Source organism: Phyllostomus discolor, chromosome 7 (assembly GCF_004126475.2).
Source record: "Phyllostomus discolor isolate MPI-MPIP mPhyDis1 chromosome 7, mPhyDis1.pri.v3, whole genome shotgun sequence".
Lineage (NCBI taxonomy): Eukaryota > Metazoa > Chordata > Mammalia > Chiroptera > Phyllostomidae > Phyllostomus > Phyllostomus discolor.
The window spans coordinates 46,674,765-46,702,309 of NC_040909.2; the positions used below are offsets into that span (position 1 = coordinate 46,674,765).

The 27,545-nt window shown below is 36.9% G+C and overlaps 1 protein-coding gene and 1 pseudogene across 6 annotated transcripts in view; both read right to left on the reverse strand.

Annotated features, from left to right (window-relative positions):
• Window positions 1–27,545, reverse strand: part of SFMBT1 (Scm like with four mbt domains 1) — a 114,688-nt gene that overhangs the window by 14,126 nt on the left and 73,017 nt on the right. For all 6 annotated transcript variants that reach the window (XM_036030887.1, XM_028518350.2, XM_036030889.1 and 3 more), the window contains 11 exons: window positions 25,014–25,254; window positions 18,210–18,298; window positions 15,760–16,006; window positions 15,001–15,095; window positions 14,187–14,290; window positions 12,813–12,961; window positions 10,547–10,629; window positions 6,389–6,515; window positions 5,232–5,345; window positions 2,585–2,627; window positions 968–1,032 (listed from right to left, as the gene is read on the reverse strand). In XM_036030887.1, coding sequence (XP_035886780.1) covers window positions 968–1,032; window positions 2,585–2,627; window positions 5,232–5,345; window positions 6,389–6,515; window positions 10,547–10,629; window positions 12,813–12,961; window positions 14,187–14,290; window positions 15,001–15,095; window positions 15,760–16,006; window positions 18,210–18,298; window positions 25,014–25,254 — 1,357 coding nt within the window. The remainder of the gene's footprint in view (window positions 1–967; window positions 1,033–2,584; window positions 2,628–5,231; window positions 5,346–6,388; window positions 6,516–10,546; window positions 10,630–12,812; window positions 12,962–14,186; window positions 14,291–15,000; window positions 15,096–15,759; window positions 16,007–18,209; window positions 18,299–25,013; window positions 25,255–27,545) is intronic.
• Window positions 20,694–21,618, reverse strand: LOC114501660 (annotated as a pseudogene).

A 27,545-nucleotide genomic window follows, 5' to 3' on the forward strand; every position in this document is an offset into this window, starting at 1 on the left:
GAGTCTCAGACTCTTTTTCCAAGGTGACTGGACCTATCACAAAACCCAAACTTGGCTGCAGTCACGTAGAAGATATTAATGTCTTAATCCTATACTTTCAGTAGGCATTAGAATGACCAGTAATACATAAAAAATAAAGAGTTACGCAGCCCTGATTCTCTATGTATAAATGATAAAATGAAAAGGCAGTGGGTAGAAGAAAAAAATGCAGGTTTGGAACCTGAAAAAGATTTGAGTTCCATTTCTGACCCTCTACTCATAAGCTGCATGCTCTCTTCAAATTCTGGTTTCTTTTCTTCTCTAGGCACTTACTAAATACCATCCAAATGCCTAATCTGTGCTAGAATACATACAGCCAAGATGCTAAACATTATATGACCAGCACGGGGGGAGTCAAGAGTAGTTGTGGGGAGAGGCTGCTGGACAAAAGATTTGGGCCTCCAGAAAAAAAATCTTTGTCTCACTTATCAGGTATTAGGACAATCTGTTTTTCCAGTGCTTAATTTTTTTTTTAAATTGTGAAATATATATACAAACTGTGAGTACCATAAAAAGGGTTTAAAGAAGAATATACATCCATGTCTCAATCACCCTGCTTAAGAAACAGCACTGCCTGGAAATCCTCAGTTTCTTTATCTAAACTCAGGGATAATAATACTGACCTCTGGAGTCCTTATACCCAATAAGTGATCAGTAGAGAATAACTACAATTACTAAAAATAGACAGAGATGTCATCCTAAAGATCATTAGTAATAAGTACATCTTAGTCTATGGCCATACTACTCTGAACATGCCCGATCTTGTCTAATAAGTACATTTAGACAATTATAACTCTTTAAAATCACAGTTAAGAGACTCCTCTATGAAACTACATCCTATAAATCAAATGTATTGTTTTATTTTTAGATATTGCCCATTAAAAGAAACTGAAGGCCCTCTTTTCCCAAAAAAGGCATGCACTTATACCTGAGTCAGTGGAGTTTAGCTCCTGATTCTTCATGCCCTCATGGACAGTTCTTGAGGATGGTATCCTGAGTCAAAAACAAAAACAAAAACAAAAACAAAAGCCACACACACACACACACACACACACATGAAACAAAACAGTAAGAATCTGTAAAGTCAGTAAAGCATTAAGAGTTAGTTTCCTTCAAATCTAAGAAGAAAGCAAAAGTAGCAAACTGCAAATTCTGTAACAGAAGGTGCTTTCTTGATTATACTTTTTTTTAAAATAGCAACTGTTTCTTAAAACTATGTACACAGTCTAAGGAGCCAACAGTCCAAAGACATGTGATACTACCTGTTCAAATAAACTTTCATTCATGCAATGAACTGTTATATAATTCCTTCTGGGATTCTTAAAACACAAGTAGACTATTTGTTAATTGTCAAAGAATGGAAACATTTTTAATATAGGGTCTTGTTTTCTTCCATCAGTTTCAAAACTAAAAATAAATTATATTATTAAAAAAGAGAATTACCATATTTGCAGTAGTCAATGAAAAAAGGGTAATTTATCTTTTCAGAATACTTCCAGACTAAAACTTTGGACAACTAAGCCAAGGAAAAACCCAAGGCCAGATTTTTCCCCTACTATCTCATGTCACTACCTCAAATAGAATTCTGTGGCCCTTCTCTCTACCTCTATTGTCAATTTTATTACTCACATAACCACAAAAGCAGCTATAAATTATATAGCATTTTCTATAACCTGAATTGTGTCCCCTCAAAATCCACGTTGAAGTCCTAATCCCCAATGTGACCATATTTGGAGATAGAGCCTTTAAGAGATAAGTGAGGGTTAGGCTCTAATCCAATAGGATTGGTGACCTCATAAGAAGAAGAGAGAAAGGTCTCCTTTTCTCTCCGTCCTTATCCTGTGAGGACACAGTAAGAAGATAGTCTGTAAGTTGGGAGGACAGCCCTGACCAGCAACGAAATCAGGCTGGTACCTTGATCTCAGACTTCCCAGACTACAGAGCTATGAGAAAACAAATCTGTTGTTTAAGCCATCCAGTGTGTGGTGTTTTGTTATGACAGCCTGAGCTAATCATACAAAATTGAAAATCCAATGTTTAAAAACACATGCATACACACAGAAACTCTTGTATTTTTAAGGCAACACTGACCAATTACTTCTTGAAAGCTGTGCAGGAAGACATGCTATGAAGGGTCTCTAGATGGGATACAAGGGCACATCTTTCATGTGCCTTTTTAGTCTTGTCTTCTAGATCATGCTTTTTTCCACTGTAACAAACAATATCCTAATCTACACTTTTAGCTCTACCTTAACAAATTCCAGCATTGAGACTCTGTTTCCTCTTATTCAAATGACTCCTACCTCTAAAAGCAAAAGAAAACTCGAATTGGGGAACATCTTGAGAATGGATTTTATCCTTCTGTATATAATGACATTTTAGGAAATCTATATATTATAAAAAGAGGTATGTAAACTATCAAAATCTCAATTAAAGGATTATGATTCTATCTGAGACAATAACATATGAGGAGATATACTCTTAGTTATTTATTTTTCTAGACATTCTAACTTCCAAATGTCAAATATACTATTACATTACTTACTGTTTTTCAGGCTGAACCACTGCAATTTTCCTCTGTTTGTGTACTGTAAGAAGAAAACAAAAATGTGTATGTCAAGAAAAATTAAAAGACAGAGAAAGAATTATATATGTATTAAAATCACAACATATTTTAAACCTGGTTATATATTTCTAACTGGCAGGTACTATAAACAAGTGCTGATATGTCTGAATATCTAGAATAAAGCACATTTTCTAGGTCTTTACAAAAACCAAAACTAATTAAGGCTCCCTGGGTCAATCAACTCCTATGAATATTTTCTAAGCAGGAATAAATATTCAAAAGAAAAACTGATTTTGACAAGGGTAGTAACACATTCGATAGGAGAAGTAGTCTTTTTTCAACAAATCGGGTTGTGAAAAACGAATATCGACATCAATGAAGTTGGACCTTTATCTTATACCACATACAAAAAGTAACTCAAAGTAGATCAAAGACCTGAACAGAGGCAAAGCTATAAAACTCTCAGAAGAAAACATAGGGGAAAATATTTATGACATTAGATTTGGAAATGATTTCTTGGGTATGATACTAGAAGCACAGGCAACAGAAGAAAAAATAAATTGCAATATGTCAAAATTTAAAACTTTTGTGTATCAAAGGACACTATCCAAAGAGGTAAAAGTAACCCACAGAATAAGAGAAAATATTTGAAAATCATATATCTGATAAGGGATATCTAGAATATGTAACAAAATCTTACAACTCAACAACAAAAATAGCCAATTAAAAAATGGGCAAATGACTTGAACAGACATTTCTCCAAAGAAGATATATATATTAATGGCCAATAAGCACATGAGAAGATGCTCCACATAATTAGTTATTAGGGAAATGCAAATCAAGACTACTGTTAAGATACCACCCCAAACATACCAGGATGACTATTATAAAAAAACAAACAAAAATCCCCAGAAAATAAGTGGTAGGGAAAATGTGAAGAATGTGGAACCCTCATACATTCCTAGTGGGGATGCAAAATGGTGCAGTTGCTTCATAAAACTTCCTGGCAGTGTTAAACACCGAGTTATATACTCAAGTGAAATGAAAACCTAAGTCCACATAAAAACCTTTACAGAAATGTTCATTAGCAGCATTATCCGTAATAGCTAAAGAACAGAAACCATCCAACTGTCTATCTACTAATGTAATGATAAACAAAATGTGGTATAACAATGAAATATTATTCATAAATATAAAAGAGTGAAGCATCGCCCTGGTTGTGTGGCTCAGTGGATTGAGTGCAGGCCTGCAAACCAAAGGGTCGCTGGTTTGATTCCCAGTCAGAGCACATGCCTGGGTTGCAAGCCAAATCCCAGTAGGGGGCACATGAGAGACAACCACACATTCATGTTTCTCTCCCTTTCTCCCTCCCCGCCCCCCACCTCTCTAAAAATAAGTAATCTTTAAAAAAAATTAAAGAAAAAAAATGAAGCATTGATATATACTACAACATGAATAAACTCTGAAAACACTAAGTAAAACAAGCCATTCACAAAAGATCACACAATGTATGATTCCATTTATAGGAACTGTCCAGAACAAGCAAACCTATGCATATGTAAATTAGATTAGTAATAGCCTAGGGCTCCAGAGCAGGAGGTAAAGAGGTATTGCTAAGGAGTATGGGTTTCTTTTAAGACAATGAAATGTTCTCAAATTGACTGTGGTAAGAGTGGCATAACTCTATGAATGTACTAGAAACAACTGAATTGTATACAAGAAGCCCTCATTTAACATCTTCAATAGGTTCTGCAATTTCAAGCAAAATGGCATATTACAAAACCAATTTTACTATAGGCTAATTGATATAAACCAGAGTTAAGTCCCTACGGCATCTCATCAATGTTATAACAAAATGTCACTGAACAAAATGACGTTGTTCAAGGACCTACTGTACTTTAAAAGACCATAATTTTTTATGTTATGTAAATCAGGGATCCCCAACCTCTAGGCTGCAGACTGTTGTTACTGGTCAGGGTATGTTAGGAACCAGGCCGCACAGTAGGAGGTGAGCTTGAATGTAATGCTCTTGAATCATCCTGAAACCATACCCCCACCCCGGTCTGTGGAAAAATTGTCTTCCATGAAACTGGTGCCAAAGAGGTTGGGGAACACTGATGTAAATGATATCTCAATAAAGTTATTTAAAGAGGGAAGGGGAGGTGGAATGTTTAACATCAGGTTACAGAAATACTCTGGCTTCCATCTTGCTCCACCTCTCTTACTCTCTTCCTTGTTGGCTGATGAAAACCAACTGCCATGCTGTCAGCTCCCCCATAAAGAGCCCCGCTTGGCAAGGAACTGAGTGAAGCCTTCAACCAACAGTCAGCAAGGAACTAAGGCCCTCAGTACCATGAGAAAATGTATTCTTGCCAACAATCCTCTACATAAACTTGGGAGATCTTCCCTAGCAGGGCCCTGTGATGACTAGAGCCCTGGCTGACACCTTGATCGCAGCCTTGAGAGAGACGGATCCAGAGGACCCAGCTAAGTTGTACCCAGATTTCTGATCCACAGAAACTGTAAGATAATAAACGTTTGCTGCAATAAATAATTTCCTATGCGGGAAGAGACAACCAGGACCTTGTGTTGTTTCTCTCTGAAATGTCCAGAAGTGGACAGGTACCTCGTGCTCGACGAGGAGTGCTGAGGGGATGGCCGTTGGTTTCGCACCAGCCCAAAGGAAATATGTCCATGGATTCCACACTCACAATACATTCAGGTATGGGCTTCTTAGAACCTGTTTAGATTGAAAAAAAAACTTTTAGACCGTTGAATACCCCTCTTCATAAACTATTCCTTTGACAATCAGTGTTCTGCTATTGCAATAAAAAAGACAAAAAGTCTCTTGAACAAGTTCCTTTCACACAAAACTCATTCTTTTTCATGTGTGACAAACATTTAAAAAAAAAAGTTAACTGTCTTTCACACATAGCTGTATAAAGACCAAGATGGGTAGTGAATATACAGGGTGACCCTTAGTTAGGGAATAGCAAGTAAGCAACTGGAACTACCAGAAGTATCATTCAGATGGTTGACAAGTATCAGTCAACTCCATGAAATAATTGGAAAACAAGGGGAGAAGTGACAGTTCTCCTTAACAAGAACATTAGTTGTGGTACTTGGAGACAAAGCCAGAAAGTAGATCAGTGAATTCAAATCAGTAAGTGACACTGGCAAGTTGCACAGCAAAGGTTAAAAAAATACTGAAAAGTATATATTCAATACTGTACTTGATATATATACCAAATGCCAATTCTACAAGCTGGAAACATAGGTACTGGGTCTATTTGACAGCTGAATAAAAACGAAACCCCAGGCCACATACAGTAATCGAAGCGCTAAATACTCAGCCAATGCTGCCATCCACAAACCTGTCCAAGTGTTGACGATTACTTTCAATATCTTTTATTTTATATACTTTTGGTTCTAATGAATGGGGGTCAACCAAAATATTACCCTTGCAGAAGCTGATTGTTAATGTGCATGCTCATGTATTTCGATCATATCAAAATATACGCTATTTGACTTATACTTTCCCCTTAAAAAAAAGTAAGAGAGTCTGTAATGAAGACTTTTTATTCATATTCGTTTCCTAACATTTGAAAGTCAAGGACAAGAAAAGAAAGTTTTAGCTTGGAATCTTGCATTACAAATTAGAAGTCTTTGAACAAGCCCCCCGCTTTTGGCTGATCGATTAAGTCTAACAAACCACATTATAGGGGTGAACAGAAAAGGCAAAGAGCAGCCATGAGAAGTCTTTCCAGGGATAATGGCACTTACCCTCCAGCTGGAGCCACAGGTAGGAGCCTCGCACTGCAGTAATGGTGGCAACACACACTTCCTCAGGAAGAAGAGGGTTCACCGCCTCAAGCTTCATGTTCTCCTTAAACTCATGCTCAGAAATTGACTAGAAAATAAATTAATCAAATCTAAAACATACCAAGTATTTACTCATTTACTAATCTAGCTACTTTACTACTAATCTAGTAAAGTTACTCTAATCCTAGAGTAACTTTAAGGCTGTGAATTTACTTTTTTCTGTTTCTTAATGAAGCAAAGAAAAAATGTCTGTTCTCTCGGTATTATATGCAGTCTCTGAAGTCAGAATATACCTGCATTACTGCTACCTGTGTGACACTGCTCAAGCTATGCAAGCTCTTCCTGCCTCAGATTCCTCGTATGTCAGATGACGTTGAGAATACCTGTCCCACTGAGTCATTATGAGGTTTCAATAAAATAAGGGACCTAAGGCTCTGGCCCTGAACCAAATGGCTTTTCACCACTGTTAGTTCACTTTCCCTTCCATGAAGGGCCCTATCATATAATAAACCACCTGGTTCCTACTGCTATGTGTATCATAAAAGGCAGTCAGGATAAGTAATGCTTATGAATAAGGAAAAAGGGTCATTTAAAGTATGTTTTAAAAATTTGCAGGTTCTAGATCAATAAAGAACGGAATCTCTGTATTTGTTCTCTCTTCCTTCTGACAATTCACAAAAATTAAAGTGTTTTTTTAAGACATAAACCTACTAGAATAAAGAGAAGAGGAGGCAACAACAACATTTCATAAGCTAAAATTTAGAATAGTGTCTAGACCTAACTTAGCAGATTAAAGAAAGGTAAATCTAAAATGACAGTGAAGAGAGCTAAGAACTGGAAGCACCAGTTACAAGGCAACTACAGGTAGAAGTGAAATAGTTAAAACAAAAAGATTTGTAGAAATTTAGGTCATGCCATCAGCTCCTCCACTCTATACCCCAGGGCAACTGTTCCTTCCCCTATCCTACAGAAGATGAGATTTATTCCCCAGAGTAACACACAAAATCCCCAGGCAGGAAGACAAAGGAACTGCTGAGGGCAGGCATGCAGTGCCCAAAACAGGGGTTTGCATAGGAAATGTGAGAGATCCAGCCCTTGCCTCTACTGTTTAGGCAAGGGACTAAAAGAGATTTCTTGTGGTATCATGATAAATCCAAGAGAAACACACAAAAATATGGATTATGTGACCCCAACAAATGAGCAGTCAGATCCCACCCTACAGGGAAGTTCAAGATTGACAAGCCCCACCAACATACTCAACTTAAGAGCTTTCAATCAGCTTTTTCTTTTAGTCCTCCACTCTTTTTTTTTTAAGATTTTATTTATTCATTTTCAGAGAGAGGGGAAGAGAAGGAGAAAGAAAGGGAGAAAAATATCAATGTGTGGTTGCCTCTCACACACCCCCCTCCTGGGGGCCTGGCCTGCAACCCAGGCATGTGCCTTGACTGGGAATCGAACTGGCAACCTTTTGGTTCGCAGCCTGCGCTCAATCCACTGAGCTACACCAGCCAGGCCTAGTCCTCCATTCTTAAATATAAGCAAACAACCTAGAATTGCCTGACATCTAAATATATGAAAGCTAGGGATCAAAACAGACAAAGCAAGCAATTTGGAAAAAAAAAGATTATGCAAGAAGACAACTTCCCAAAAGGCAGGAATAATTAACATCCTCTAAGTGATTAAAAAAAAACAAACCATACCACATCCTTAAAACAAGAATAATATGCTATTTAAACCAAATATTCAGAACAAAAATAGTTCTGGATATCAAAAATGTGATATTAAAAATTAAAACCTCAAAAGAAGGGCTGAAAGATAAAATTTAGGAAATCATCCAGCAAGCAAAGCAAAAGGACTAAGAAACAGAAAACAGGAGAAGAGAAGTAGAGGCTTCATCCAGAAGCCCAACATAGAAATTTTTTAAAAATTGTAGAAAAAGAGGAGAGAAATGGAAGGATATCAAGGAAGAAATTCAAGAGAACCTGTCAGCACAGAAAGACACAAACTATCCAGAAAGAACATGCTCACTGGAACCCAGCATATGGATGAAGACAGGCCACACTACGGCTCATCACTGTGAAACATGGTGACAGAGATTCTATGACCTTCCAGGAAAGAAGCAAGAGGCAGGTTGTCTACAAAAGATCAAAAATAAGAATGGCTTTCAACTTCTCTGGAAAGTAGAAACAGTAACACTAGAAGGTAGAGAAGTACTGAGTAATGTTTTCAACTCTCAAGTAAAATAACTTCTGACCTAAAATTCCACATTGAGCCAAATAATCATTCAAGTTAGTAGAATGAAGACATTTTTAAACATGCAGAGCCTACAAAAATTCACCTCCCTTGCATTCCATTTCAGGATGCTACTGAGAGATGGGCTCCATCAAAACAAGGCAGTAAACCAAGAAAGAAGGAGGAGGCCATAAAATACACAAAACAGAAAGGGGAGAGTCAATTCCTTGGGTTGCACTGGAAGGCAGTTTTAATTCCCAGAATTAAAACTACACTGCAAGCCTAGAATGCAGAGAAAATGGAGGTTGCTAAGAGGAATCTCTAAGAAAATATTAGAAATGACAGATTTCCAACATCAGAGTGGCCATGGATGTGAGAAAAAGAAAACATGCCTAGAGGACATACGGTACTTTAACCCTTGTACCCTAAAACAACAACAAAACCTTTTGACTAGAAAGAAAATACACAGGTCTAGCTAAACCAAAGACTTCTGGGAAATGCTAAAGGGCAGCTGCATGAGTATTTGGCTGCAAACATGGGACTATGACCCAGGCACAGGGGCAAAGGTTCTTGTGTTCTGCACAATCATCTCACTCAGGGCCCATATCCCAGGTGGATGGAGACAAAGCAACATGTGCTAATGGAGGAACTTTAGACACCTGCAGAAATGTTTGGTTGCTTAAAAATTTTGTGTTCATATTGTTTCAAAGTATCAAAGTTGTCATTCTATTGAAGAATCACAGGGTTTATATGTTAGGTGCAGTTTATATAAGAAAAAGCTCTAGTTGATAATTTATACTCTAAGGAAAAGCCTTACCCAAAAGATTAACAAATAAATGCATATTTATATATCGTAAATTAAAATAGACTCTTTCATCAGAAAGATGATTCCCTGATTCATCTGACTTTCAATTAACCCACTAATTATCTGTCTGATAGAGTCAGATAAGGGAACTTCTGCATATATTATCCATGTCTCTCCCATCTCTCAAATATACTGTTTCATAAAGGAGGGGAATTACAGATTTCCTAATGTGACTACCTTTGTGGAAATAGTTTTGAAGGCTACAAGACGGTGTGGTAAACTAGCAATAAAACAAAGAAAATCAAGCTATGAAAAACAAGGACAAATTTAAAAAGGAAACAATCATAAAATACTGTAGTGCTCAGCTGTGAATAATATCTCTGAATGCACATGATAATGTAAATACTCAATTCAGATTTAACTGAAAATTATAACTCTGATAGAAAGATGAGCTGGTGGTAGGGGTAAGACAGAGGAGAAAGGTAATGTAAAATAGCTAAATGCTTATTTACCATAATGTAGAACCAATAGACATGTTTAAAATTAATGATTCGAAAGACTGCAGCATATTATTTTGAAAATGAGAAATATATCAGAGTAATAGTATGAACAGGTAGTGAGTACTCGTGGGAAGGGAGACTGTGGAAAAGGACAGAACAGAGAACTGCTTTGTTTTATGTTCTAAGCTTTTTACTGCTGTTCGGCTTTGTAAACCATGTGTATGGTTTTATTTTGATAAATTGTTATTATTATATTAATATCAATAATAATATCATTCTTAAATAAGTTTAACAATTTTTCTCCACTTAATATTTTTCATAATACTGAATCATCAAAAATAATTATGAACTAAAATTTTAAATTTACACTTTAGCTAATAAAAAATAAAACTGATGAACTTTAAACACTAATTAAATAAACAAATTAACTTCTGTAGTGAATGGATTTTTCCTTGCACCACTGTATTACAATCAACAAGATGATTATTTGGGTTGAGTGAGAAGACTGACGTCAGAGTAATAATCATAAAAAGCACAGGAAGCAGTCCCACAGCAGTGGCCATGAGGAGTTGGGCTTCTCACCTGAGGGAAGCACCTCTGGGGAGCAGCTTCAGCACCACACTGTTTGAGGTAGTCGGCCCAATCAAAGTCCTGGCCTGAATAGCCTAGGTAGAGACAAAAGAACAATGACTTGGACCACACAAGGCTTCCTGGCTTTACACTCTGCCCAGTGTTCACTCATAGCTTTTAATCTTGCTAATTTGGGACTGATCATTTTAGAGAGGGGGAAAACACAAATCTAAAGCATTGTTAATTTTATAAAATAGAGCACTGTGGTCAAACTACACGACAATACACTTCTTTGGATAAATTTTAAACCTTTTATATTTCAAACTAGGCATTTATTTTGAACAATATTTTATGATTAGTTACTGGCAATTTACAAAAAAATTTAAGACCATTATTACTGGATTTGATTTGTACCAACAAATCTAAACTTATTATCAATTCTATTATGACTTAGGCTCTAAAGGAAAAGAGATACCAATACTATTTAATCAGTAAAGACTTTTTTCTTTCATAAAGCTATTTCCTTAAACATATCTTAGCTCCTACAGATTCAGTATTTTTGACACTGGTTTTCAGATTCATGCCTCACAGAATTTCAATGGTCTTATAACCTGAATCATGAATTCACTTCAGAAAAAAAGTTGAGCTTAACTCTCCACTTAAGTTTACTAAGGTTTCCGGAAGAAGTCTGTGCATCTGTGTGCCAGGAGCTGGACTGGGCCTGCTGTCTCTAAGCTGTTCTCTGCTCTCCAGAGCTTATCATCTCACAAGCACAAGGCAGGCTACTCAAGGCTATGCCATCCTCCAACCAAACCAACCCCTGCTATCACTTATTTTGCCTAACTGAGATTGGTATCCTGTTCCCCCCTGCATTCATCTCAATTCCTCACAGCAAATTACCTGCTATTTTCAATTACATATTCCACTACTTTCTTTCTATTTACAAAGACAGTTGAGTTGCCTTTAACAATACTGAAAGTTCCAATAGCTTTAATAACTGGGTTTTCTTTTCATATAAAGGTAGCAGGCAGGATAAAGAACTTGGGATGTCCCGAGCCTTCCTGCAAAATAGAACTTCTTGTAGATGTGTCCCTCACCCCATCACCACCAGGCAAGGCATTTCCACTCTGTTCACTGATGAAAGAGAACCTAGGAGGCTCTGTTACTGTTTTCCCTCATTTGCTCCTTGAAGGAAATGTGTTATACTCACTTCTGTCTCCCCAGTGACAAGCCCAATGCCTGGTTCATAGCAAACATCCCATAAATGAATGTAGGATGAATCAAAGCTGAATGGAAGGCAAAGGTTCTGGGTTTGTGACTCCTGTTAACACACAGAGCACTTCAGCCACATGTCCTAGCAGTCAACATTGAGAGAGTAAAGCTGTGCTTTATCAAAAGCCTACTTAAAAAGGATAAACAGACTGCCAAAAAATCTGGTTTGTTGACATAAAAATCAGATAAACATCTGACACTTCCAGATACTCCAAGTTATAAAATACTAAAAATTTCATTCAAGCCCTGGCCAGGTGGTTCGGTTGGTTGGAGCGTTGTCCCATACACCAAAAGGTTGTGGGTTTGACCCTGGTCAGGGCACATACCTAGGTTGTAGTTTCAATCCCTTGTCAGGGTGCATATAGGAGGCAACCCATCTCTCTCTTCCCCTTCCTCTCTCTCTCTCTCTAAAATCAATACACATACCTTTGAGTGAGAATTTTAAAAAATTTCATTCAAGGTCAACTAAGTCATATTTATGAGCCTTGATTAAAAGGTCAAAGACTCTATTTTGCAAATTGCAAACACCAGAAAATGAGCTGACACTTTCCTATCTACAGTCTCTCCACATCCTACACTTGACTATACACCTTTTTCTTGAATCTCAAGAGTTTCCCTGTAAGACGAGGCCCAGAAACCCAAAAGTCACCAATAATCTACCTCCAAGCTCTGGCTCTAATGTCTCTACCCCTCTCCTCTGTGACCTCCCAAGAGAATCACGACAGAAGGAGGTATCATGGGATCCCAAGTTGTCATGAACATGCATTTGTCAAGGCAGAGGATGGAACATACTTCGTTAAATGGTTCAACTTAATTTATAACTTTCAAATATGTAAATATGTAAAATCTAGGCCTTCATTTATACTTGTCTTAGGCTCCCAAAATGTTAAGGATAGGCTGGGACATGAAGACAGAGAGGGACAAAAGACAAAGGTAATTCCATCTGACAAATCTCATTTCCAGGGAAAGTTCCTGATAAATAATTAAAAAAAGAATGAATGCATACCAGGAGGGGGGCTAATGTGTAAACCATTCTTCAGACTCCACTGCACAGGGAAAATACCAGGGCTATCGACATGACACACAAAAGATCGCCTTGTATGATTCTCCGGTCGCAAATCATCCATTTCCACCAGAAAGTACTTCTCATCAAAACCTGTACATACAATGTAATTGATAAAATAGATTAATGGTTTTATGTACATGTGTGTACACATACGTCATTTCCTTGGCACAGCTGAACATGTTACAAAAAAAGTTCATAGCTACACTGAGTATTAATACTACTACTACATACTCAATAAATGTTATCTGTGTCAGGCACTGTTTTAATTTAATGCTTTTCATGTATTAATTCAATTTTAATCTTCCTAACATCTAACAAGGCAGGCACCATTATCAACCTGATTATGCAGATAAAGAGACTAAGTTTAAAAAGAGGTTAAATAACTTGCCCCATGTTACACAACCAGAAACAAGCAGGACCTAGATTCAAATCCAAGTATTATGGCCCGAAACAAAATTTAGTTTAGGATTAGTGAGGAGTCAAGTACACACGTATATTAGATTTTCAGATCCTAGCCTAAATTCAAGTGCCAAAGAGGTTTCATGAACCTCTTGCTCCCTCCAATCCCACAGCCCTCCAGTTAGGGCCTTCTGACCCCACTGAAGTTTCAGAATCCCTCCCCTGTTCTAAGAATAATCTTCCAAGGCAAGGGAACTTTAAATCTCAAGAGACTGGATGACTCGGCATCAAAGCAACTATTCTTCTAGTCGTACTTAACTGTTGGTTCTACTTTTAGTAAATGAGTTTTTAACTGAAATCCTCTCCTTTATGCTTCAGTTCTAGTAAATGAGTAACTGCGCCTTGACAACCTGCCCAGTTCTTGTGTTTACTCCTAATAAGAGCCTTACTTCTGTCAGTCTTTCAAAAGAAAAAGTCTGAACCTGAACCCATGGCTGGAGCAATCAAACTGGCAGATCTTGTGACACTAGTCACCTGCTCCCCAAACATCGCCTCAGCTCAAGGAGCCCTGCACCAAGTTGGACACTGATGACCCTGCCCACCTCTATACTTTTCAGGTACCATTGCCTTCCTGCCAGTTAAACCTCCTCTACTACAGCCAGGCCTGCCCCTCGAAAAACATGCCCCTCTACTCTGGTGCTCAGGCTTTGATTGGCTGGGGCAACCAAGTTCAGAAGAAGGAATGGGCCACAAAGAACTAGACAGTACAAATATAAAATGTGTACAGAAGTAATTCTAGTTTCACAACTTAGAAAAAACAACGGTTGAATTAGGAAAGCCTGAAATCAAAATACTGCCAACTTCCTAAAGCAGTCACCCTGGCAGGAATTCTTCCAAAAAAGTTGCCCCCATTTTACCTTAACAACTGTAGCAGGGGAGATCCCAAAAGGAGACCAGGGATCCACAGCTTCCAATTTCATATTTACAGAGAATGAATGCATACCAATCACTTGTTTGTCCTGAAATGCAAACACCAGGAGGGAATAAAAATAGAGTATTCTCACATTAATCTTATACTTATATATAGCTGAATACTACTCCTAATTAAAATAGTAAAACTATCTAGCTTCCGCAAAATCATCTAATCCTATCATTTTCTTCCCTAAAAAAAAATTATTCAGGAATAAAACCACAGGAGGCACTCATACTCTCCACATTTGGAACATAAAGGCTACCTGAAGGAAAAATAAGTTTATTTAATAACAAGTCAAGGCTATGCAGTTAATAGTAGAAAAGAAGTAGTAGGAAGTACAAATTGCCAGTTATAAAACAGTCACAAGTATGTGAAGTAAAGCATAAGGGAATATAGTCAATAATACTGTAATAACTATGTATGGTGCCAGGTGGGTACTAGACTTATCAGGGTGATCACTTTGTAAGTTACATAAATGTCTAACCGCTATGCTGTACACCTGAAATTAAAATAATAGTGTGTCAGCTATAATCTAAATGTTTTTTTAAATTTTTAAATAGCAGAGAAGTCTCATAATGATTTAAGAGAACTTCCACAGATAACCTAGACTACTTTTAGAAGAAAAGGATGACCATTACTCCAGCCTTTAAATCTCTTCCCTCCTTCTTATGCCACGGCGCTCTCACTGGCTCCAGGGGTTATTTGATGCTTTGCACCTCCTTCAAATTGCTTTACTCTACATGTTTTTGCATTTACCTTAAATAAGTAAGATGGTAATGGCTCTTCCTCCTCCTCTTTCACTTTAGCCAAAATCATTTGCCACTCAGCTTCATTTTTCAGATGTCTGATGGCTTCAGTAAAGCAAGACAGGTTATTTTAAATAATGACAGAACTTACACACTTAATAACTATTCTAAAAGCATTCACATAAATAAAAAAGTCAATTTCCATTGAGGAAAAAAAGGGTTCAAGCCCACTTATACAATCTTTACTCAAAGAACTTGCACTTTCACTTCAGTGCCTTGCCTCCGCTGTTCAGAGCCCACATAGTTAAGTATGGTGAAATGCCTATAGTGACAGCAATAAGGACTACTGTAGCCCACAAATAATATAATACAGCATCCAAACTGGGGTACGTAATACCAAATGCAAGTTGATTTAAACAATAACTTCAGTTACATTTCTTAATCCATAATGTGCTTTGAACCCAAGATCTGCCCCACTCCTATACCTATATGAATGCTACCTAAAGAATTTTTCTTTAATATTGGGTAAGAGGTCAGTCTAAGGTGGGGCAGAAGTCTGAGGTATGTGTATTAGTATCTGTGGAAAATTACAAAAGCAATAAAACTACAAGAAAAAGAGGTGGTTAATTTAGTAACTCCATATACTATTTTTTTGTAATATTCCTATCATGGAAGGTAACGAAGGCTTTTGTAATATGCAGAATGATGAATAAATATTAATAAAAGTATAATAATGTAATAGTTTAAATAATGTTATATTACTCTGTACCTAATGGTGGCTGAAGTTCATATCCCTGTTGAGCTGCCCAACCAACATGATGAAGAAATGGATCCAAGTAATACAACCAATGTTCAAAATTGTCAGAACTTTCAAGGCCTTCATAATGTAGCTTCAGCCTTCCCCCAATGTTTTCTACTACAGTAACAATCCAAGCGCTTAAAGAGTCCTGGAATGCTTGACATTCTAGCCTGGAACCTGGAGCAATGAGATCTAAAGGATTCCTCCCATTACGAAGCTGTAAGCAAAAAAGGTGAAATGATTAAATAAGAGAAGCTAACATAAAATTTTTAAAAATCAAGTTTTAAATAACCTCAAACTAGACTTTATATTTTTAGCCATTTAAGGCCAGCGATATTGAATTGTCTAATACCATATAAGATCCTATAGTGTTATTTGTAGGTGATATAAAAATGTTCATCTTTAAAATGCAACAAAACTTTTTTAACAGATCTCTACTTCTAGAACTATGTTATATAGTTTCGTCTAGTAAGGATTTTAAAAATACCATCATTAGTCTCTAATTATAAAAGCAAATATGATCATCAAAGAAAAAAAATCAAAAAACAAAAGTCAAAATCCCCCACAACCCCATTTTCAAGAAAAAACCTCAATACTTTGGCACAAATTCTTTGAGACTGGGTTTTCTGCACACAAGTCTGTGTCTCTCACTCTCACTTTTATTTCCTTTTTAACACTTATTTTTTAAAAGGGAGCACCTTATACTGTTTTTCAATTTGTGCTTGTTAACTTAATACATCATAATCACATAACCATTTCTTAATATTCAAACTTACATTTTTTTATAATAACTGCTCTGTGACACTTACATACTCCTTTTTTTTTTTGGACACATTCTTATGAGCAAACTATATGCCCATACATATACGAACAAATGGAAAAACCCATTGACAGCTAAAGATCAGAATGGCAAAATCAAGGTCAATGTAGTGTAGGATTTTATTAACTCATTTGGTTCATGATTTCACTCATTCATTCAAATTTTGCTGAATGTTTCGTATATGCCAAGCCCTTGCTTAAACATGATGAAATGAATCAGAGTATACAATATAAAGATTAGCTTGAAACATAATGCTCACCAAGTTTTACAGGGGAATGTAAGTCAATCATAGAAGTAAACATACGAGCTAAAACTATTTTTTTTAAAACCTTACAAGAAAACATGAGAGGTAAATCTTCATGACCTTGGGTCAAGCAAATCCTTCTTAGATATGACATCAAAGCATAAGAAGAAAAGAAAAGAAAAGAAAAGAAAAGAAAAGAAAAGAAAAGGAAAGGAAAGGAAAGGAAAGGAAAGGAAAGGAAAGGAAAGGAAAGAAAAACAGATAAACTGGACTATATCAAAATTCAAAAAACTTTTATGCTGCAAATGATATCAAGAAAGTGAAAAGATAATCCAAATAATTGGAGATAATTTCTGGAAATCATCTATCTGATAGGACTTGCAACGAAAATTTATAAGGAATTCTTAAAATGACTAAAGCCAGTTTAAAAAAATACACAAATCACAATTAAGTACATAAGAAAAACCTTCAACATCATTAGTCATTAAGGAAAAGTGATTTCCCTAAATCAAAATAAGATATTACATCACACTCACTAGCATAGCTTTACCAAAAAGAGAATAACAAATGTTGTCAAGGATGTAGAGAAATTGGAACCTTTATATATGCCTCAAAGAATAATACTAGTCTGACAGAAAGTAACAAAATATAGAAATGTTGTAACTAACAAACTGATTTCACAAAAACAAGAACTCTATAATCACTGATGATTTCAAAATCTACATAACTTAAAAGGACTACTGAAAGTAGGGAGGTGATAGGAGTACTATGGACATACTGTCTCCTGAGTGGTGGAATAACGGGAGTCACACATCACCCACTGTGGGAGTTACAGATGCCCATCCTCGAAGTAGACTCAACCCCTACTCAGTTACAGAGTGGAAGCCCTAAAATGCCACATTTTCCAGATGTATAAACTAATCTGGAAAACTAGATTTTTATGTGTTAGCAACTAATTCAGAATACTGACTAGGGGTGTGTAACAATGCATGCAGTCCAGGATGGTTGTGAATGTGGACCAACATAAATTGTAAATTTACTTAAAACAGGCTTTTTTCTGATTATATGTCACAATGTATTTGAAGTGTGGCCCAAAACAACTCTTCTTCTTCCAGTGTGGCACACAGACACCAAAAGGTTGGATACCTCTGCAGTTTAAGCACCGAGCAAGCTAACAGTTTGTAACCTTTCAGGGTTAAGTTCAAACCTCCCAATACCCTTGCCTATGTCTGTAGTAATGCTTATTTGCCTTGGGGTAGTAAACAAGCAACCAATTTTAAGATTCCTCAGACAGAGAATAAATACCACTAAAGATCAGGAGGGTTTTCCACAGATTCTGCAAGCAATAATACTCACGCCCTCTAGCAGCGGAATAGGAGGACTACATGCTCCCGTCAGAGTCTGCCGCAGGAACTCATCCCAGTCAGAAACCTTATCTCTGATGCCTAGATAAGGAATAAAATGAGCGCTTTACTCATAACATCAGCCACAGAACACAGAGAAACTAAACAGAATACAGACAAATTAAACCAGTGAAAATGGTTTACAGGTGTGTAGATCATTTTAATATCTAAGAGTCTGGCAACGGTTTCTTTGAAAGCTTGAGACAAAAGTCCTCCTAGATAGAACTACTTTCTGGTTAGTTTAATAAGAGTTGTATGCAAAACAAGGGGAATAGTTCCAAGTCCCTGTTAATATAATTTATCCAAAAGTTACCTAGTTTATTTTTTATTATGGAGATTTTAAATACAGATAAAAAAAAGAGAAAACACTATAATGAATCCTCTTATACAGAGATTCAACCACTATCACTTCATAGCCAATCTTTTCATTTTTAAAGATTTTATTTATTTTTTTAAGAGAGAGGGAAAGGAAGAGAGAAAGAGAAAGAGAGAAACATGATCAGCTGCCTCTCACATGCTGGGGACCTGGCCCACAACCCAGGCATGTGCTCTGATCTGTAATCAAACCAGTGACCTTTCTGTTCACAGGCCAGTGCTCAACCCACTGACCCACACCAGCCAGAGGAATCTTTCCAACTAGATCTGGAGTAGTTAGCAAATGACAACATGTTCATATACACTTTCATATATGTTCTCCTCCTCCTTTATTCTGTACACATTTTTCTTTTTTCATAAAGTAAGATCTACCAGAAAACACTCTTTGGCTGTATATAGATAGTCCATGTCTCCTTTTACCACTAACTGCAGCTTACCACTATAAAGTATCCTTCTTTGTCTCTTGTTATGTCTTCTGATCTGAAGTCCACCTACATCAGACATCAGACTGAAACTCCTACTTTCTTTTCTATTTGCATTTGTCTATGTATCTTCGTCTATACTTATATGCTTTCAGAATCTGTCCATTTAGGTTTGTTTCCTGTATATGACACAGAATTAAGTTTTGTTTTGTGAGCCAACTTAAATTGTTTTTTACTTTTAATATAAGAGTAAGCCCATTAACATTTATTGATATTATTAATATACGTGGCCTCGATTCTGTCTTATTGTTAAATATTATATAAATTGTTGTGTATTACAGTCCTTCGCAATGTGATCTACTTTGTTTGAACATATACTTTTTCTTTTTTAAAAATCTACCTTCAGTATTTAGAGAAGTTTGTGTTTTATTCTTCTGGCTACCTTTATATAATACTTTAGTTGTCTCTATTTTTGGACTACTTTTTCTTTCTTTGTTCTATAAACAATACTCAAGTTAGCTATAACCTCTTTTTTCTCCTCTTTAGCATCTCACTTCAAGTAATAGGCTTTTACTCCCAGTTAACACTTAAAAGGCAATTAGTTAAACTATTCAGCTGTAAAGCTAATTTTTTAAAAAGGCAATGAGTGAGCTCATACCATGCCTAAGACATGCTCTCCCAACTGTTGTTCCATATTTCTTATAGTTATATTCTATTTATATTGTCAGAACATGTAGCCATTACAAACTATACCATCTCCCTTATGACCATCATTTAGTTCTAAGTTCTAGAGCTAAAATATATTTAATGTTTCATAATAGTTCTTATGCTAATGTTTCTTCAGTCATTTGGTTTTCTGAAGCTCATTCTTTAGTGGATTTCTTAGGAAGGGTTCATGGGAACAATATTCCTTGAATCTTTACATCATAACAGTTTGCATATGGCTTTTATGCCTGAAGTTCAGTTAAGCTAGATGTAAAATCCTTGCTTCATATTTTCTTCCAATGAATTAAAATATATTACCCTACTGTCTTTTGGTATAAAGCATTGTTATCAATTAATCTAAATAACCAAGGGATTACTTTTTGCTTTAAAGTTCAATTTCATTAGAACACCTCTTGATGTCGCCGTTCTTGTCTGATTCTCCCATGTGCACATTGAGCCCTTTCTATAAGTATTTCAAGTCCTATTTTATTTTAGTGAAGTTTTCTTAAATTATAGTTTAAAATATTTTACTGTTTCATTGCTTTGGTTTTCTTCTTCGGGGACTTCTATTTTTTGCCTATCTATATTATTCCCAAGTTCTTTATATTCCTTTCTTCATTTCTTTTTTAATTTTTTCTCTTTCTCATTTTATTTCTCTTCAGATACTATCCATGATTGATTCATTCCTCTGTTCATTTTACCTTAGTCTTCATTTCTAATATTTTTAATTTCTAGTTCTGTGCTAACTTCCACTTTTTCTATTTTAAATCTTCCTTTTCTCCAATCATCTCATTTCTGAATTTTAATAAATTTTACTCATGCTTTTTCCCACTGCTTCTATTGTTACTTTTTTAAAAAACTGCTTATTTTTCATTAACTGTTTATTTTTCATCAACCTTATTTCCATTTTGTTTAAGAACTTACGGAAAAATAGCCTAAGACCACAAAGTGGTTGCCCCTACCCATTAAGCGGCCTGCGCAGTGGGGGCTGCAGACCAATCTTCAGTGTCAGCTGAGCACTCCAGTCTTCAGAAGGAAATTGCTGGACAGGCACAGAGGGCACTTGTGTGCCTTCAGACTAGTCTGCAACCTCAGGTTGCGCAGCAGTGAACTCAGGAGCTGGAGCAGTCCATGCACCCTGAAACGCCTCCTTGGTGAAAGCGTCTTCAACTGCAGCCTGCTCTTCCTTTTCAGTCTCTTCAGAATCTCTGTAGATTTAGAGATCAAGCATGATTCCCAGGGGTGTTCATGGGAGATGGTGCCACACATGCACAGAACTTCCCGGGCCAGCACCCAGTACATCAGACCCACTGAGTGAGCCCCCTCGTTGTTACAAAGGATGGCAATGTTCACACAGCAAGAGGAGAGTCTGTGTTACACAGAGCAGTGCTAGGCAGGTTAATGTAAGGCACCTCTATGAGGAGCTAGTGGTCAGCCCTGGGAATAGTAACTACCAGAAGTCTCAGCTCCAAGAAGGTAGCCTGGATCTGGTTAGTGAGGGTTCCAGAAGTGAAGTGACAGCAACAGCACTGGCTTCAGTGGCAGCAGCAAACTTCAGCACAGCTCACTGGCCAGTATTCTTAGACAATATGACACTGACAACAGTAGTGTTTTCAATGGCAACAGTGGCATGATCTGTGAGCAAAGCTTCTCCCAGGTTCTCTTCAGATCTATGGTATAGATACCATCACTCTTCCTTGTGTAGTACTATTCCTTTTGGAATCAAGATTGGTGCCACCTAAGTGGGTTCCTGCTGCAAGGAATTTGAGGAAAACCTCCTTCATTTGCAGGACATCAAGAACTCTGGACATTGTGAAAGTGTCCCTTTAAGATATGTAGGGACCTACCCTGGCTGGTGTGGCTCAGTGGATTGAGTGCCATCCTGAGAATCAAAGGGTCACTGGTTCGATTCCCAGTCAGGGCATCTGCCTGGGTTGTGGGCCAGGTCCCAGGTGAGAGGCACATGAGAGGCAACCCACAATGATGTTTCTCTCCCTTTCTCCCCCCCCTTCCCTTCTGTCTAAAGATAAATAAATAAATCATCTTTTTAAAAAGATCTTTAAAAAAAGATGTAGGAACTGAAAACAATGCTGCATGGGACTCTCTCTGGGTAGCACGAAAAGGGCTATTACTTTCTTTCAGCTTGTTTTAAATTTTTTTTCTTTAACGATTTTATTTATTTTTTAGAGAGAGGAGAATAGAGAGAGAAACAGAGGAAGAGAAACATTCATTGGTTGCCTCTCAAAGGCCCCCAACCCAGGACCGGCCCACAACCCAGGCAGGTGCCCTGAAGGGGAACCAAATCAGCGAACTTCTGGTTTACAGGACAGCACCCAAACCACTGAGCCTCACCAGTCAGGGTTGATTTTTTTTTTTATCCGACACAGTGTTCATCTCTTTTGTAGTTGCTTCTCTGGAAGAATTTTATTCTACCCTTTTCTTAATAACCTTTTATGAGATTCAGCTGAAATCACTGTCTCTTGTTCAAATTAAAATGAGATGAATTTTCCTATAGTACTCTTAAAATGAGATGCTGGGCCAGATAGTTTCATGCCTCAATCTTCCTTACACTGTATTTTCACAAAATGTTAAAAATATGGTCGAACAGAAGCTCACTGACATCCCAGAATACTAACACCCAGATCCTCATTTCTAAATACCATTCTTCACCAAAAGGAACCAAGATTTCTTGGGGAAAAAATGGATAATTTCAGGGATAAAACTACTTGAAAAATATAGGAACATAAAGGACACATTAGCCAGTTTGAAGAAGTACGCACTGGCCAAATCTAGGACAATCTGAGTATCAAAATAAATAAAATAGCAAAGGATTATAACCCATTAAATAAAATAATCATGAGTCCACACTGACATATGAGATCTGTCCAGAAGGTATCCAGACATGTAGTGTGAACAATAGAGACATTTACTATACAAGATACAAGATACAAGAAACCTTGTACATAGGACAATGACATCTCAGCCCCCTTCAACCTTGGGACCTCACATAGTTCTCCCAATCACCATTAGCTACCCTGTCATATTCTCTTGAATCTCATCAACAGTCTGAAATCTCTTCCTGTTCAAAGGTCATTTTAGTTTTGGGAAAAGCCAGAAGTCACAAGGTGCACCAAATCTGGACTGTGGACGGCTGAGTCACAAGTCACCTGTATGATTTGCTCTTTCACCAGAAAACTCTGCACAAGACATGAACCATGAGCAGGCACATTGTGGTGATGAAGCTGCCAATCACCAGTTGCCCATAGCTGAGGCCTTCTGAATCATCTGAATAGTTTCCACAGAGGAATGTTCAAGCTTCACACAAAATTTGATGGAGATTTGTTGCTCTACTTGCTCAGTCATTTTGAATGCAATGGCCACACAGTACACATGCTCACTCAACAGTATCTACCACCCCCACTGACTAGTACAGTGAAGTGGTTGTCATTGTTCACGCATGCACATTCCAGTCCATTCTCCTTGGCTGCCAGGTTACATTGATGTGGGGCAAACCATTCTTGTTATACAAACAATAACTAGACTTTTTCCAGACAGACCTCATATATATGTAAATACACACATACAGTGTAAATGTATTTACACAGTATGTGTGTAAATGGAAGAAAAGGGAAAGCTCTTTCTATAGTATAAAGCCAATTATAAAATATAGAAAAATTAGGAAAAAACCACTTGGTAATCATTGGAGTAGTAATTGTTTCAGATAAAAATTATCAATGGATGCTAAAATAGTGGGTGAAAAGTTTGAAGAGAAATGAGATATTTATATACTCTCAAAGTATCTTCCCACAAGATACTTATTAGTTTAAAAGGGTACAAGCAATTTTATGGTAGAAAAACCTGCTGTATATCAACTTAATCAAACAATGAAAGTTAGCACCACCAGTTATAGGACGAACCAACAGCATGTATCTCCTGATAAGATATTCTAGAAGGACACAGCATCACTTCTGCATTCTTCCTATGAAAAGTGCATGATCTGAATCTAAGGAAACATCAGACAAACCCAAACTGTGGAACAGTCTAAAAAAAGAACTGACCTATATTCTTCAAAAATCAACACCAAGTAAAACAAAGAAAGGTTAAGTAAACAAAAAGACATGACAACCAAATGCAATGTATAACCCTGGACTGAATCCTGGACCAGGAACAGAAATGGGGCATAATGAGTACTATTGGCTCTATGCATAATGAACATTACTGGGAATATAGGCCTGTACCTTTCAAAAATGTCAGTCATGAAAGACAAAGAAAGCTTGAAGAGCTGCTCCAGATGAAAGAAATCTCATGAGACATGACAACTGAATGCAACACATGATCTAGAATAAAAACATTACTGGTAAAAACTAAATATGGTATATAGATTAAATCATAGTACATATCAAAGTTGATTTCCTGGTTTTGTTATTTTACTATGTTCATGAATGTCCTTGTTTTTAGGAGAACATTTAAGTACTTAGGAGTAAAAGGTATGATATCTACAATGGACTCTAATGGTTCTTTTAAAAAGCATGCACACGCATACAGTTATGTTTGTGGTTTGGAAGAGAAAAGAAAAGAGAGGGAGGGAGGAAGGTACAAAGGGAGAAGGGTAAGGTAAATTTGATAAAATGTCATCATTTAGGAAACAGAGCAAAGTCTCCAAGAATTTTCTATACTATTTTCACAACTTTTCTATAAATCCAACATTACATCAAAATAAGAAGTTGAAAGAAAAACATGTAAGATCTGGTATTTTCTTAAATCTGCACTCTCTGTCCTTTCTCCACCTTTATATGAATGACCCTTCTCTTTCTTTTGTCCTATTGTCTCTGCTTGCTGGATTTGGATTCTACTCCCAGTAGGGCTCTTTTCTGGAAGAAAGCCTCAGTTGATTCATTTTAAAGATCTTAAATCCCAGATCACTTGTAGGAGAAAGAACAATAAAGTAAAAAAAAATATCGATCTGGTCCAATGTACCTAAAGATAACCAGTCCTACAATTCTCAAACTCAGAGTGCCTCCCAGTCTTATAGAATAAGTAAATGATGCTCTAGGGAGTGTCACAAAAACCTGAGGCTTTATGGAACACAGAAAATAATTTTAAAACATAAGAAAATATGCATTATTCCTTGTATTTTCCTTCAAAATGCTAATGCAAAAAAGTGGGAAAAACCTATTTGCTTGGAACCTCAAGATTATGGACAAGATTTCCTATAGCAGCATCATATTACATCATGACAGAAAGTATTTTTTTACCTTCTGGGGCTTCGAGGGTCTTCTTATTCTGTTGACACCACCCAATGGGGTACAGGCCAGCCTTCCTGATGTCACACCAGAAGTCTGCTCTCCGGTCCTCCCCATAGCCATCATAGCGGAGGAGGAGCAACTGCTCACAGGTGGTAATGATGGTGGCAACCCAGTAAGTTTCGGGATCTGTTTTCACAATCACCTCCAGTTTCATCCCAGGAGCAAATCCATTTTGCAAGCGTGTGTCCACCTGAACAGGGAAATGTTATTAACCACCAGACAAGTATCTCAAATAAATATTTCTTTGGCCAATATTCTTTTTTAAGTCTTACAATTCTGAAGTACTACATGCAATAAAATCTTCTCAAGGGAAACCTGAGAAATCCCAATTCTAACTCACAGAAGTGATCCAAACAAAACAGGGAATAGCAATGCTGTTCGGTTCCACCTTAAAAGAACTCAGTATTTTTACCACAGCAGTCTATTATGATCACAGAGAATGTTTTCTATTAAGTATATAAATCACTGTGTTTACCATTTTAACAGCTTTTGACACAGTAAGTTTTCAAGAATGATTTCTAGATCACTCAAAAGAAAATTTATGACTCTAGAAAAGAGAAGGAGCAAAAATAAGCTATAATAATAAAAAATTAGTATAATATATATAGGGAACCCAACCTCCCCGTTTCCCCGACACAGTGTATGTTTACACCTATTGTCTTGAAAAACAATTAGTAATGCCCCTTTCCTCTCTCAAAAATGTCTTAATTTAGATGATAAATTGTGTGGTCACAAAGGTATAAGTTAGCAATTCTGGGACTACTGTGTGTGTGTGTGTGTGTGTATAATAAGAATAAATAAATCAATATACTGTGGATGAAGCGAGACACGTTTCTCACTGTAGGAGAAAGAAGTAAAACTAAGGAAGGGGGAAGAAGAGAATGAACCTGTGGTGCTGAATTGGAATCAAGGTATCAGAATGAGGTGATGACTGCAGATGCAGAGAGACGAATAAATAGAAAGAGGTTTTTTAAATAAGTAATGTGTGTGTACGTACGTATATGTTAACATACAAATATTTCCTACCTCTGTGAATTGACAGAAACTAGAAGTAATAATACTCAGCTGTATCAAGTTTAGTTTCCAAATATTGATTTCTAAACACCGTCCTCCAATAAAAAAGAATAAGGGCTCCATGAAGAAATAACGGACTCATTTCTGGGATGGAGAAAATAGAATAGGAGCCTAGAATATCTGGTGATAACAGAAAGTAGGGAAATGCTCCAAAAATGATGGGGACATTTGGAAAGGACATGGGAACACACTAGAAATATCTCCCAATGGTTCCATGTAGGACAATTTGAGCAATAAAATAAATAATGAGAGTAATGGACTATAACCCATAGATTTACATAGATATCCATATGTTCATACTGTTAAAAATTATTAACAGAGAAGAGGGGACAGATATTCCCTAGAGCAGAAAACCAAATAATAAAAATAGAGAAAAATAATGGAAATAGAAAATCACCTTTAGACAAACACCACAGAAGCACTGCAGGCAAGAATCATGGATCAATGCTAAAATAATTAGGATGACTATGATATTTATATAATCTCAAAGGTTCTCCCTGCAAGATTCATATTAATAGCAAAGGGAAAACAGTAACATTACAATGAAGAAATCTGGCAGAAACCACCCTAAGTAACTGATCAACATTAACACCACCACTCTGAACACATCAATGTCATATGCCTTTGATATCATAACAAGGAAAGCACAAAACCACTTTTAATACATTTTTGTCAAATCTGCATAAACTTGAGTTAACCAGGAAAAAAACCAAACCTAAGTTGAGGTATACTCTATAAAATAACTAAGTACTATGCTCTTCAAAAGTATCAGAACCATGAAAGACAAAGAAAGAATGAGGAACTGCCATACACTGGGGGAGGCGATGGAGACCTGAGCACTAGATGCAATGTGGTCATAACAACCACTGGAAAGTAAGGAGATGCTGGAAAGGGAAGAGCCAGAGTGGAAAAGTCCCACATGCTGTGTAAAAATTCCTCTCCCTTCTAATCACAACCCTATTGTGTTCCTGAAAGGTAATCACTATCCTGAATTATGACACTACAGTTTAATAGTGCAGTATGAATGTTTTTCTGTGTGGGGTTTCTCTTTCCCAACATTGCTTATAAAACTCATAAATACTGCTGCATCACAGTAGTTTATTTTCATTGCTCTAAACTATTCCATTTTTACAAATGTGCCACATTTATCCTTTCTTTTTTAAAAAGATTTGACTTATTTATTTTTAGAGAGGGGGAGGGAGAAAGAGAGGGAGAGAAACATCAATGTATGATTGCCTCTGATACGCCCCGCCTACTAGGGACCTGGCCAGCAACCCAGGCACATGCCCTGACTGGGAATCAGACCAGCAACCCTTTGGTTCACAGGCAACACTCAATCCACTGAGCCACACCAGCCAGGGAACAATTTATCCTTTTGAATGCTACTAAGAGTAGACATTTTGGGTG